Source organism: Cebus imitator, unplaced genomic scaffold, assembly GCF_001604975.1.
Source record: "Cebus imitator isolate Cc_AM_T3 unplaced genomic scaffold, Cebus_imitator-1.0 Scaffold42, whole genome shotgun sequence".
NCBI lineage: Eukaryota > Metazoa > Chordata > Mammalia > Primates > Cebidae > Cebus > Cebus imitator.
The window spans coordinates 5,757,255-5,771,393 of NW_016107357.1; the positions used below are offsets into that span (position 1 = coordinate 5,757,255).

The 14,139-nt window shown below is 38.7% G+C and overlaps 1 protein-coding gene across 2 annotated transcripts in view; it reads right to left on the reverse strand.

The window, feature by feature from the left end:
* Positions 1-14,091, reverse strand: part of AIDA (axin interactor, dorsalization associated) — a 40,573-nt gene extending 26,482 nt beyond the window's left edge. Inside the window, exons 1-2 of one of the 2 annotated variants that reach the window (XM_017526365.2) lie at positions 13,802-14,091; positions 4,733-4,802 (exon numbers count right to left, since the gene is read on the reverse strand). In XM_017526365.2, the coding sequence (XP_017381854.1) occupies positions 4,733-4,802; positions 13,802-13,911 (180 nt within the window). In that variant the 5' untranslated portion in view covers positions 13,912-14,091. Of the gene's footprint in view, positions 1-4,732; positions 4,803-13,558; positions 13,728-13,801 lie in introns of those variants that run through there. The other variant, XM_037737713.1, reaches the window with a different exon arrangement.
* Between the last annotated feature and the right edge of the window lie 48 nt (positions 14,092-14,139).

Sequence of the window (14,139 nt, forward strand, 5' to 3'; positions counted from 1 at the left end):
AAAAAAAAAAAAAAAAAAAAAAAAAAAAAAAAAAAAAAAAAAAAAAAACAAACAAACATGTAGAATGTATTGATATCAAAATCAAGTGCTTGCTACTCTAATTGTTTCACTTTTCTTAGAAATAGATGACTCAGAAAAATGATTAGGCACAAGTTCATATGTGTCAGACAATATGTATTGACAATTAAGACTTGAATTATTAGCACTTCACTCAAATTAATTGCTCATATCCAATATGGTATAAAAATGGAAAATACTTTCATTCTCAAAATACTGGCTGTTTAATTTTGTCATTGCTAGGAAAACTGACATCTCAAAAGATCAGTTAAAGGAAAAGATGGAAAAAAATGGACAATTAAAGAGCTAAGTTAATTTTGCTTAAATGTATTCAATCTAGATAAGAAAAAAATAGGTTTAAAAATACAAATAAAGTAGTATATTCTCACTTAATCCAGACTTATTTTTTTAGATTCAACAGCCAGTAATCTACTGTCTAGCTGGGAGCTGGAGGTGATGGGGGTAGAACTGGGAAGAAGAAAGGGTGGTGGTAAAGGTGGAAAGGGGAGCCTTATAAAATATAAAACAAGCATATAGTGCTGGAATTCTCATTACCACCAAATTGACTCAAAACAGGGAAGCACTTTCTAAGCATCATGAGACAGAATATTCTATTCTGTCCAGAAACTTACTTGAGAAAATCTACTACACCAAAGTAAGGAATTCAGTGGAATGAAAGCTTTTGGCAGCTATTTGTTGGCTACTAAACCCTGTTGTTATAATGACAAAACTATCAGGAAATGAAATGAAAGCTACTCATATGAAATAATAAAATGAACTAATCATAAAAGAGGATCAAATAAGTATCATGAATTTTATTTTACACCAGAAATCTCTGAGATTAAGAATAAAAAAATTTATGAAGTTTTCATACTATTTATCATCAATTAATAACGTTTAGAGATCAGCAGTTCTGCTTTAGAGCTCATTAGATTTCAAATAAATATTGTGAAAATGAATGTAAGTAATTCTCTCAAAAATGAGAATTTATCTAAAAAATCAGAATTTTGTCTTACATAACAATCATATGCGAATAAATATCAATAACCTAAGACACCGAAGAGCATTTATTCATCAAAGAAATTTTTTTTTTTTTTTTTGAGATGGAGTTTTGCTCTTGTTGCCCAGCCTGGAGTGCAATGGCATGATCTTGGGTCACCGCAACCTCCACCTCCCGGATTCAAGCAATTCTCCTGCCTCAGCCTCCCGAGTAGCTAGGATTACAGGCGTGAGCCACCACGCCCAGCCCATCAAATATTTTTAAGAGCTCACTGTGCACTAGGCAGTAACAAGTTTCACAAATATGGTTGGCTTTTTTTTAAAAAAATCTTCTTTCAAAGTTCTACAAACTATTAAATGGTTGGCATAATTCTAAAATTTGTCACTGCTATAAAAACATTAAAAATAGTAAAAGCATAAAAATTACAATTCAAAATAAAAATCATAAAGAACAATTTTGCTTAGCATAATGTAAAGAACATTCTTCAGTTTCCTCTTGAAGAAAACACAATCGAGTTTTCTCCTTTGGCTTGCATGCTAGGTCTGGCATTTAATTAATTTTGCAGATCCACCAGTTTATATCAAAATTTCCCATAATATGTTTCAGAACACTAGACTCAATGAAATGTTCTTTGAAGGGATAGGGAGACTTCCAAAAGCAAATAAATTTTAAAATACTACCTGTCCAAACTCTTTAAAATATTCAACATACACATGCACATACCAAAGGCTCCGAGAAGTCACAAACTCTATCTGTTCAAATAACACCTATTAATTTTTCAGAACCAACGTCCCCTAGAATACACCCGGAACATCTTTGTTTTCTAATCATTTATTAACTTAAAGCCTCTGATAACTTCCTCCTTATGTGACAATGAAATAAGGCCGACATGTCAGTATGACTTTTTTTGGCCTGCTATGAATGTTTTACTTGCATGTTTAAAGAAAATTAAACTTTTAAAGGCATACAACTTGCCTTATATTCACAATGTAGTAAAGAGTGATTTGGGGTTCCTTCTCCAAGCCCAAAGAATAGGCAGGCAAGCACAAGTTCTCTCTGTAGTCACAACTGGCAACCACAAAATGCCTCCTAGGCAGGTATGATAAATAACAGGTGCCTCAAAAATCAGGCCTCCAGGAAAGGAGGTGCAGAACACTTCACAGTAGAGAATATGAGAAGATTCAGGGATATTTTGAAAATCACTTAGTGTTCTCTAATCCTTCATTTCATACATAAGGAAATTAAGGCCACAGCCAGACAAAGAATGCAAGACTTCTAATCTTCTGACTCCAGATCTCAGCTCCCTCCTCTAGGTCATGCAGCCTCCTGGTCTTTTTGGGGTAGGAGATCTGTGGGTCTTTGCAACCAAAGATAAGCTGAAAAAAAACAGTAGCCATGTGGCTGCTAAGGAATTGCTACAAATTTAAAACTAAATAGCATTATCAAACACCGGCTTCAGCCTTAGAAAGTTAAAGAAAATTAAGAAAAAGTTAATTTTTTTTTCTCAGTGTAATCATTATATGATAAGGCTCCATGTCTTGATTTTTTTTTTTTTTTTTGAGACAGGGTCTCGCTGTGTCACCCAGGCTGGAGTGCAGTGGCATGATCTCAGCTCCACCTGAGCTGGGACTCCAGGCTTACGCCACCACGCATGACTAATGTTTGTACTTTTAGTAGAGATCAAGTTTCACCATATTGCCCAGGCTGGTCTTGAACTTTTGGGCTCAAGCAATCCTCCCAACACAACCTCCTAAAGTGCTAAGATTATAGGCATGTGCCACTGTGCCCAGCAGTATTTTTTTAAATATAATTTTTAGCATGTTTTAGGTCAAATCACTTTATATTTGAGGTCATGTGGCTCAGAAGTCCTATACTTCAGCAATATATGTTGAAAACAGGATGTAAGTAACTCAAACAGGTGATTAAACATTAAACATTTTTAAATTCCCTACGTTTTCATTGTTTCCATGTTCATAACACATTGTTAGCTATTAATTCATATATGTGGATATATGAGATTCTGTTTATAAAAATTTATGTCCTGTAACTTTCAATTCTGTGATGCCAGCTGATCATTTCCTAATCAATTCCTAGAGAAATTTCACACATTTTACAGAGGCTCCTTTCCTTAAGCAAATTAGTCATTTCCACTGTGGTCATTATTTTCCAGGGTTAAAATCCTAAGACTCCTAATATCTATTATGCCTATTAGGAACTATTAAGAAAAATATATATATTCTTTTATTCTTTTAAATTTATTTATTTTCGAGATAAGAGTCTTGCTTTGTCACTCAGGGTAGAGTGCAGTGGTGCTATCTCAGCTCATTGCAACTTCCACCTTCCGGGTTCAAGTGATTCTCCTGCTTCAGCCTCCCTAGAAGCTGGGATTACAGGCATGCACTACTATGCCCAGCTAATTTTTGTATTTTTAATACAGATAAGGTTTCACCATGTTGGCCAGGCTGGCCTCAAACATCTGACCTCAAGTGATCCGCCTGCTTCAGCCTCCCAAAGTGCTGGGATTACAGGCATGAGCCACCGCAGCCAGCCAGCAAAAGTATATATATATATATGTATATATATATATATTCTTTTAAATTGCAGTAATGTGATTTTTTTTTGAAATATAAAATTAAAAAGTACATTAGATAAAGTAGATCCTAAATATTTTTAAAATGCAAATATACTAATTTGTGCAAGAAATATGGCTAACACTAATCTTTGGGGGGTTTTCTTCCCAAATTCCTATAAATAAGAGTCAAATGAACATGGAAGAATAGACTAAAATGAACGTTGTTAGGCTTACTGTAGAAGTGTGCAAAAAATCATTACCACTCCCTTTGTACAGAAAGAATAAGCAAGAGCAAATTAAGTCACCACGGTTTTCACACTGTCTTTTCTTAAGAGATGGGGGATAGATTGACACATTTTTTTTCATTATCTGCAAGATTAAACATTGACTTAATACTAGACACTCTGAGCCAAGAGAAAATGGGAGTTGTTTCCTCCTATTTCTTCTCACTCTTTTAAAACTTCAGTAGCCTGTTTTTCAAAATCACTAACAGTCTAGAGAATCAACTTGACACACAAAAAATTTAATTCAAGGAGAAAAGGTACCATGGAAACATTTTGCAACCTTATGCATTTATTTTGCAGATGGATTTTTATGCCAAATTCTTGACTTGAACTAATTTTTTTCAGTGCAGAGGTGTTTTTGTTTGTCTTGGTCTTTTTTGTGAGTATTTGTTTGTTCTGAGAGGAGGTAGATAAGGAGTCATGAAAGCTCAGAGTCAAATAAATGTTGAGGTGAAATACAATTACCCACAATCTTTCTATTTTCCCAAGTGACCCTAGATACACTCCAGTCTCTGGATTTCCCCAATCTTCACCAGAGTGTGGATTGGGTTCTCCCCATCTTCAGCGAAAACATGGATGGTCTCCACTAAAGTTAAACAAAGCCGACATGGCTAAGCAAAACCATTTTTTTTTGGTGATAAGTCATATGGTATCTCTAAGCATTTAATGTTAGGCAAAGCATAATCAACATCATTCTTTTTACTTAGGTATAACAGCTTTTTATTTTTGTTTTGTTGTTTCTTGTTTTGCTTAATGAACTCAAAAGACAAAACACTTTTCATTTGGAATCTGATGTATCTAGAGATTATTTTAAAGTACCTTTTGTTCTTCTGTGAATTCAGAATTGTTGTGTTGAGCTTGGGCCTCCTTTTGTAGATGTCTTGCTAATCTATAAGAAGAATACACGTATTCTTTAGAATGGAAGGAAAGCAAACTACTGCAACAAGTTGCAACAATTTAAAGCTTTTTAACAATGTGAAGTGTAATTATATTTTGTCCAGTTTTTAAAATATAAATCTACATTACTTTAAGACTTAAATGCTTCTCAAAAAAAAAAAAAAAAAAAAAAAAAAAAAAAAAAAAAAAAAAAAAAAAAAAAAAAAAAAAAAAAAAAAGCCAAACTCTTTATACAATGATGATGAAAATAAGATACAATATTTTCCAAAGCATTTCACTGGGACAAACTTCAGTTCTAGGCAGTAAAAACAGAGCTGGAAAGAATCTCAAAGGGTATCTAATCCAACTTTCTTTAGTATGCATGACTTTCTTCTATAATAAGCCAGTAAGTAGTTGTCCAGATTCTGCTTAAACACTTCTAGGGAGCACCAATGATAATACCAACCAGAGATACTTTATCAGTCTATCATGAATTTGCTAGTAAAATTAATCCCAATTCAAATTACAGCAATGACAAAGTGGTAATAATCCATCCTATTATCAAAATATACTTTTGAAAACATGTTTCCATGGAAAATAAAGAAAATTCTCCACCAATCAGCAACAGAAATCATTGTCCAATTATCATTATACTTAAAAATAGCAGCTAGGTGACAAGGCATGGTGGCTCACACCTGTAATCCCAGCACTTTGGGAGGCCAAGGTGGGTGGATTAACTGAGGTCAGGAGTTCGAGACCAGCCTGACCAACATGTAGAAATCCTGTCTCTACTAAAAATACAAAAAATTAGCCGGGTGTGATGGCGCATGCCTGTAATCCCAGCTACTTGGGAGGATGAGGCAGGAGAATCGCTTGAACCTGGGAGGCGGTGGTTGCAGTGAGCCAAGATCATGCCATTGAACTTTAGCCTGGGCAACAAGAGGGAAACTCCGTTCAAAAAAAAAAAAAAAATTAGCAGCCAAGCATTGCACAAGTTTTTATGGATGGATCTATATTATTAGTCCAAGCTCAACAATGAGGACCCAAAGCTATTTCTGAGACAGGAAAAACTTGTATAGGTTAGTTTGTAAAAGTCAATCCTCTTACAAACTAAACTATAAAACTATGGTTTCAACTATAAAAAGACCAATTTTGGGTAAAGGATTTGAATAGATATTTCTCCAAAGAAGACATAAAATAGTCAATAAGCACATGAAGAGATGATCAAAATACAGATCGAAATCACAATGAGATATCACTTCATACCTACTAGAATGAGTATATTTTTTTTAAAAAATGGAACTGCATTCTTATGGTGGGGGGGAGGGGAGAGATACAGAAGATAACAGGTACTGACAGGATGTGAAAAATTGGAACCCTCATATAATGCTGGTGGGAGCTTAAAATGGTACCAGCCACTGTGGAAAACAATGTGGCCATTCCTCAAAAGTTAAATATAGAGTTACAACCCAGCAATTTCAAAATCCTAGGTATATACCCAAGAGAACTGAAAATGTATGTTTACACAAAAAAACTGTACACAAATGTACAGACAAAAGTGAAAACAACCAAAATGTCTATCAACTGATGAATGGATAAACAAAATGTAGTATATCAATTCAATGGAAAATTATTCAGTCAAAAAGAGGAATGAAGTGCCACTAACATGCCATCACACAGATGAACCTCAAAAACATCATGCTAAATGAAAAAAGCCAGATGCAAAAGATTACATTCTATATGATTCCGTTTATATGAAATGTCCAGAATAGATCAGTCCACAGAGACAAAAGGCAGATTAGTGGTTGCCAGGAGATGAGGGAACTGGGAGTGACTGATACCAGGTATAGGGTTTCTTTTGGGAGTGATGGAAATGTTCAGGAATTAGACAGTGGGAATGGTTGCACACCACTGTGAATACACTAAAAACCATGGAACTGTAAACTTTAAACTGGTGTGTTTCATGTGATGTGATATTTATCTCAATTTTAAAAAGCTGCGGGAGAAAAAACTGGCAAAAGAATTTGAAAATAAAATTCCCAAGCATACTTTGTACTGTTCCGGTGGGCAATAGGAACAGAAATACAAAGGGTAGCAAGTGCTAGATCTTCTACCAAGCCAACTGCAGAAGATAGTTCGTGTTTCCAAATAAGAAGTACTAGATAGGAGTTCTACACAATCATGTCTTTAAAGATAAGGCATAAAGTACCTTATTCTTGATGGCCTCTATCCAATTTTTGAAAGGTTTTGCATCCTCTTTAACGTAAAGCAAGAATTAGCTACAAAAAAATCTTAATATTTGCAAGATAGCTCCACTGTCTTACTGTTGAACTGTTTCAATCCATTTATTTCTTTTCTCTCAAAGCTGGAACCCTCAAAGCATTTTTCCTAAAACGTCATTCATAGACCCACTTTTTGTGGATTCTATATAGGAGAAGGTATAAATAGCCATTGTCTTTGTTCTGAACTTGGTTTCTTTTCTAACTCTTACCGGCCTACCACCACCTACATGGTGTACTCCCGAAGAATCCATAGTCTGTATCCTTAGCAACTATACATTCCTGAACTCAGGGAAGTTACAGTGTGGAATGAGTTTCTTTCTTGGAGTAATTCTGCATATAATTTGCCAGTGGTGGCCATCAATCTAAGCAGAGTCACTGTCAAAATAAAGGATGTAACTCTAAACCTCTGTTCAAATGCTAATCAGCAATAGGGAAAGGAAGGATACTGAATTCAAACAGAATCCTGCTATTAAAAATTACACAAGTCTGGGCACAGTGGCTCATGTCTGTAATCCCAGTACTTTGGGAGGCCAAGGCAGGTGGATCACCTGAGGTCAGGGGTTCGAGACCAGCCTTGCCAACATGGTGAAACCCCATCTCTACTAAAAAGATGAAAATTAGCCGAGTGTGGTGACAGGCACCTGTAATTGCAGCTACTGGAGAGGCTGAGGCAGGAGAACTGCTTGAACCTGGAGGCAAAGGGTGCAGTGAGCCAAGATCACACCACTGCACTCCAGCAGTCTGAGCAACAAGAGGAAAACTCTGCCTCAAATTTTAAAAAAAATCATGCAAAAGGAGGAAATATTTGCAAATCATATATCTGATAAAAGAATGTATCCAGAATATATCCAGAACACTTACAATTCAATAGATAAAAGACAAGAAACTCAATTTAAAAATGGGTAAAAGACAGTTAAAATAAATTACAGAAGGAAAGGAAGCACACAAAAAGACACTCAACCTCATCAGTCACTAAAGAAATGCAGATTAAAACCACAGTGAGGTGTATGCTGTATACCTACTAGAATGGCTATAATCCGAAAGACAATAATAAATGCTGGTGATATCGAGAAACTGGAACCCTTGTACACTGCTGGCATAAATATAAAATGATGCACTCAGTTTGGAGAATGATTTGGCAGTTTGTTAAAAAGTTACACATAAATTTATCATATGACCCAGCAATTCCACTCCTGGGTATCCACCCAAGAGAAATAAAAATATATGTCCATGCAAAGACTTGCATTTGAATGTTCAGGGTAGTATTATTAATAATAGTCCAAAAGTGGAAACAATTCAAATGTCTACCAACTAGTGAAAGGATACACCAAATAAGCTATGTCCATAAAATGTAGTATTATGCACCCATAAAAAAACAAAACCAATGACACATGCTATTACATGGATGAAACCTAAAAACATTAAGCCAAATGAAAGAAGCCAGATGCAAAAGATCACATATGTGACCCAGCACATGGTGGCTCATGCCTGTAATCTCATTACTTCGGGAGACTGAGGTGGGAGGATCACTTGAGGTCAGGAGTTCGAGGCCAGCCTGGCCAACATGATGAAACCCTGTCTCTATAAAAAATAAAAAAATTAACCAGGCATGGTAGCACGCACCTGTAATCCCAGCTACCTGGGGACTGAGGCATGAAAATCATGGAGGTTGCAGTGAGCCGAGATCACCCTACTCCACTCCACCCTGAGCAACAGAGGAAGACTGCATCTCCAAAAAACAGGCAAAAACAAAAGATCACATACTGCATGATTCAAATTATATGAAATGTCTGGAAAAGACAAATCTATAGAGACAAAATGTAGATTAGTGGTTATCTGGGGCTCAAGTGGAATATGGAGTGACTACAAATGAACACTAGGGGTCTTGTGGGGGATGACAGAAATTTTCTAAAATCTGTAATGATGGTTGCACATCTTGGTAAATTTTACTTAAAAAATCATTAAATTGTACATGTAAAATAGATGAATTTCATGTATATAAATTATACCTAATAAAGTTGTTTATAAAAGAACTTTTTTTTTGAGACAGAAAAAAAAACAGCAAAAACTTGCCCAGGCTGGAGTGCAGCTGCATGATCTTGGCTCACTGCAACCTCTGTCTCTAGGACTCAAGCAATCCTCCCACCTCAGCCTCCTCAGTAGCTGGGACCACAGGCATGCACCACCACCCCAGGCTAATTTTTGTATGTTTTGTAGAGACTGGGTTTCGCCATGTTGTCGAGGCTGGTCTTGAACTCCTGAGCTAAAGCATTCCACCCATCTCAACCTCCCAAAGTGCTGGGAATACAGGCCTGAGCCACCACACCCGGCCTTAAAAAGAACTTTTTATGCCAACATGAAAAATTAACTTTCTATATCCACAAATAAGAATATCATTTTAAGACAAAGTGACACTTGATTTTGTCCACTGAGGGAAATCCACAGGTTCTCAATGTTAAATGAGCAAATAAAAGTTGACATTCTATTAGTAAAAGTGAAATAAACCCATCAAATATTCTTCTCTAGATAGTCATTTCACCCTACAAAGGTGCCTACAAGTAAAATGGGGCTATTCTCAAAGGAGAGTTTTAAACATACTTGAGGCACATATACAAGTAACTGCTGGAAACCCCACAACAGTCTGTGACACAGAAACTAGTGCTTCTCAAACCATCTGTAGTGAAGGATCACTTTTCCCCAAAATTTGTTCTAGGCCAATACAATTTCAAAAATATCATGAAGATGTAAAATTGCTAGAAAATTTCCACATGCTTACTCTCAATTTCTTTCCTCATCTTACTGCAGAGCAGTAACAGTTTATAGACTATCACCAACCTGTGGACCACACTTTAAGTAGCAGAGACATAAAGCACAACTAAAATGATAAGTGGGGCCCGGCATGGTGGCTCACTCCTGTAATCCCAGCACTTTGGGAGACCGAGGCAGGTGGATCACCTGAGGTCAGGAGTTTGAGACCAGCCTTGCCAATATGATGAAACCCCGTCTCTACTAAAAAAAATAAAATAAGCTGGGTGTGGTGGCACGAGCCTGTAGTCCCAGCTAATCAGGAGGCTGAGGCAGGAGAATCACTTGAACCCGGGAGGTGGAGGTTGCAGTGAGCTGAGATTGTGCCACTGCACTCCAGCCTGGGCAAGAGACTCCATCTCAACAACAAAAAAAGATAAGTGGCCATTATCCAGTCTCCAGATTTTTTGATTGACTTAGCAGATATTTATTTGTTTGTTGTTTGTTTTTTTAAAACAGTCTTGCTCTATCACCCAGGCTGGAATGCAGTGGCATGATCTCCACTCACTGCAACCTCCACCTACCAGATGCAAGGGATTCTTGTGCCTCAGCCTACTAAGCAGCTGGGACTACAGGAAAACACCACCATGCCCATCTAATTTTTTGTAATTTTCGCAGAGAGGTTTCACCATGTTGGCCAGGATGGTCTCAAACTCCTGACCTCAAGTGATCTGCCGGCCTCGGCCTGGCCAATTAGCAGATATTTACTGAGTATCCATGTGCTAAATACCTCAGGATTAATCCTGTGAAATGTCTGATTCTGAGCAACAGTCTCTGTTCCACTCTATATAAGTTAGTGGCCACATATCCCCAGATAGCTAAATGCAGTTACTTTTCATTGACCATCTAATACTTTGGATGACTATTTTAGTTTTGACAGAATTCATTTAAATCTTTCAACAGTATTTTGGCATCAACTCCTTAATGCTCCCATAGCATACTCCTAAATTCAACCATTCAATAGAATAATTACATAATATCCAAATAATCAATGACATTTGAATAGCCTAGTACTACTCTGTACACTATATACACAGTAGAGAACAAAATAGACACTGCCCCATCTCCCCTCCCCACTACCTTGCAACATACACCAATACCCTACCCTCAAAGAGCTTACATTCCAGTGGGGAGAGAGACAGTAAACAAAACAAATACAGAAAATATATTTTCGATTGTGATAAGTACCATGGAAAAAAATGAAAAAATGAAGCAGAGTGGGGGGTAGGATGTGTGAAACTGAGGTAGAGGCAGTGGGGGTGGACAAGGGACTTCGTAATTTTAAATAGGGTCGCCAGAGAAAGCCTCACTGAGTATATTTGAACAAAGACCTGAAGGAGGTGACGAAGTGATCCAAGCAGATAATGGGGAGAAGAGTGTTCCAGAAAAAAATACAAGGACCTTAAGGCAGAACGACAGTTCAGGAAATAGCAAGGAATGTGGGAGAACTTACTCTTTTCATACTTCTGTAATTGCAACACCCAGTTACTCTAAAATCTTCCATTGGATTTTCAGTGCTTTCAGGGCAGAAATCAAATTTTATTCATCTTTGTATCCCCAATCCTTACTTGTTGAGTAATGAAATTGTTTAAGCTACAGTATTATGACATTATGATAACACAGATATGTACTCTCTCTCCCCCTACATCCCTCCCGTAAACCAGCTCCTTTATGTTGTATGGCTATAAAAAGATTGCTGCCTACCCAATCAGAAATCTCAATTATCTTAGATTCTTCCTCCTTCTACACACTTGATATCCAGTCAGTAACTAAATCCTGTCAATTCTCGTTTTCATCATTATAGTGGCCCTCCAATTGGTCTCTTTTGCTGCAGCCTTTCATCCCAAACAGATATTTCAAATGAAAAAGACAATTTGCATTCATTTCTGGATATAGTAAGTAATTTTAAACTCTTGGCCTCATTTTATATGTAGCCTACATGTTTACAAAATTTAAGCCAATCATTACATGTTTTCGTTGAAATGTGACCCTGGCAGTTTTTATAATAATTTGAGGACTACCACAATCAGGAAATTCAATGATTAGTACTGAGGTCCAACAATGGATTTGCACGTGCCTATCACCCTCACCTTCACGTTCCTAGAAATTCAATCTAAACAGCTTGCATATTCAATTTTCCTTTGTAATTTCAATTGGACATGGTATTCTTCCCTTTCCATTGTGAAGTCAGCAGCCCAGTGTCAACAGCTGCTAGGTCTCACCACATCGCAAGTAAGAGATGGCTTTCTATTTCAAGCTATGCAATTTTAGTTAACATACAGAATGAGTATACACAGGCGCTTACTGTCTAATTGGCTAGAGTAAGGGTGTGTTCTCCGGTAATGAAGAAAATCTTCTAATTTGTCTAATTCACTTACAAAATTACTCTATCAGTGCATCTTAAGCACTATGTAGTAGAGACAGGATTTGGATTTTCTTTTTTAAATCGCAGATTTCAGTGGTATCGGCTTATGACCTGAGTAATCTGTTTAACCTAAGCTTCAGTTTTCCTCATTTTGTAAAATGAGAATAATTATATTCTCACTGGGTAACTGCAAGAGCAAATGAAACCATGTGAAAGTGCAAAACAAATGCTAGTAGTTGTTACACATGGCAAAATGGCCCAGAGCATGGTTGTTTTCAGAGCTTTTTGAAACTACAGGTAATTCAAAGTCAGTACCTATACATTTAAATTATCTTAATAGTCAGAGTAAAAAAAAAAAAAAAAAACTATTGTGGGGGAGGATAAGAGTTTAGATCTTCCAAGTACCAAGTGTGTATTCTTTCTAGAAATCATTGTGTGGTGGGGGTGGGGGTGGGGTGGGGGAGGCCGGGGTTATTCTACTCATACATGGTTTCATACTCAGTGAAATCTCAAACAATAACTTGCTTTAAACAAAGAATAATTAATGGCTAGTTTGCAAACAATACCATTTTAGCAGACAGTTCTTAAGTCCAGTAAAATGTGCAAAAAACTAAGCAAGGTTTTCTCTGTATACAAATCTTGTCTTTTATTTTTTTAAGACATCCCTGAAGTTTTCTGGGGAAACCAAAAAGGGCAAGAAATCGGTCTTGGGTGGCTCAAAGAAACTGGTACTCACTTGTACCCTGCGGCTATACATTATACACAGGAAAAGGAGGAGGGACCCAAGGAGGGAGTGGTGCTCCCGAGCGTGGTCCATTAATTCACATTTTGCTCTCTTCTGTTCACATCCTGCAAGGACTCCACCCAAGGCAACCGAGCGAGGGGGTGGGTGGGACTCACAGCCTACCAAATAACAGTCCCAGAAATCGAAACAAAATCGAGGTGGAATTCTGAAAACACAGCTCACCCAGAAAGAGGGGTGGAGAAGGAGCGCGAGAGGAGACCCTTCTTTTGGCAGAAAAGGTATCCCTGGCCCTCGCTGCTTCCTGGGGGCCTCCCTCCCCTCAATCACAACCAGTTCCCTCCTCTCCCACACATGGAAGGAGGAAGACACACACAGAGAAAGGCCACTCATTCTTGGAACGTGGGCGGAGAACACACAAGTATTCCTCAGAGAATTTCAAAGGGAAATCGAGGAAGGGCAACCTGGAAGAGGAGGAGGAAAGGAGGAAAGGAAACTGGCTGCCGAGCTGGGACGGTGGAAAGGAACTAAGCAGATAGCCGGCTAGGGCCGGCGCCCCAGTAAAGCAGCGCTACCTGTTGAATGGAACTGGCCCTGCGGAGGCGGAGGGGGAAGAGGGCGAGTCACCCCAGAGAGCGCCGCCGTTGTCCCCAGAGCAGCCTCGCCGGAGCTGGTGGCGAGGGATCTCAGCCCCAGTGCCTGCGGGGCCCCACCCTGAGAAGCCTTGGCTGCAGACAGTGATGAGAGACACCGACAGAAACAAGGGAGAGGCGCACGACTGGAGTAGGTCTGGCCCGCTCCCGCGGTTAGTCACTCACATCTGATACTCGTCTATCGCCTCCACCAGCTGGCCCCAAGAGTCGAAGTCGGCGCCTCTCCTAAAACTGGCGCCCCAGCGCTGCAGCAGACTCCGGGTCACCTCCGACATGGCCGGTCCCCACCCCGTCCCCTCCCGCCCCTACCCCAGCAAGGCCGGGTTCTAGGGCGCCATCCTCCCCGGGCCTGGCCCCGACATTAACAGGACCCGGAGGAACCGCTACAGCCACCACCGCCACCCGCCGAGGAGCCGCCCAAGCCCATTTGCCGCCACAGCCAAACTTTGCGGCTCCAAAGCGACCGCCCCACCGAGACACCGCCCCTGAGGCTCCGCCCCGTG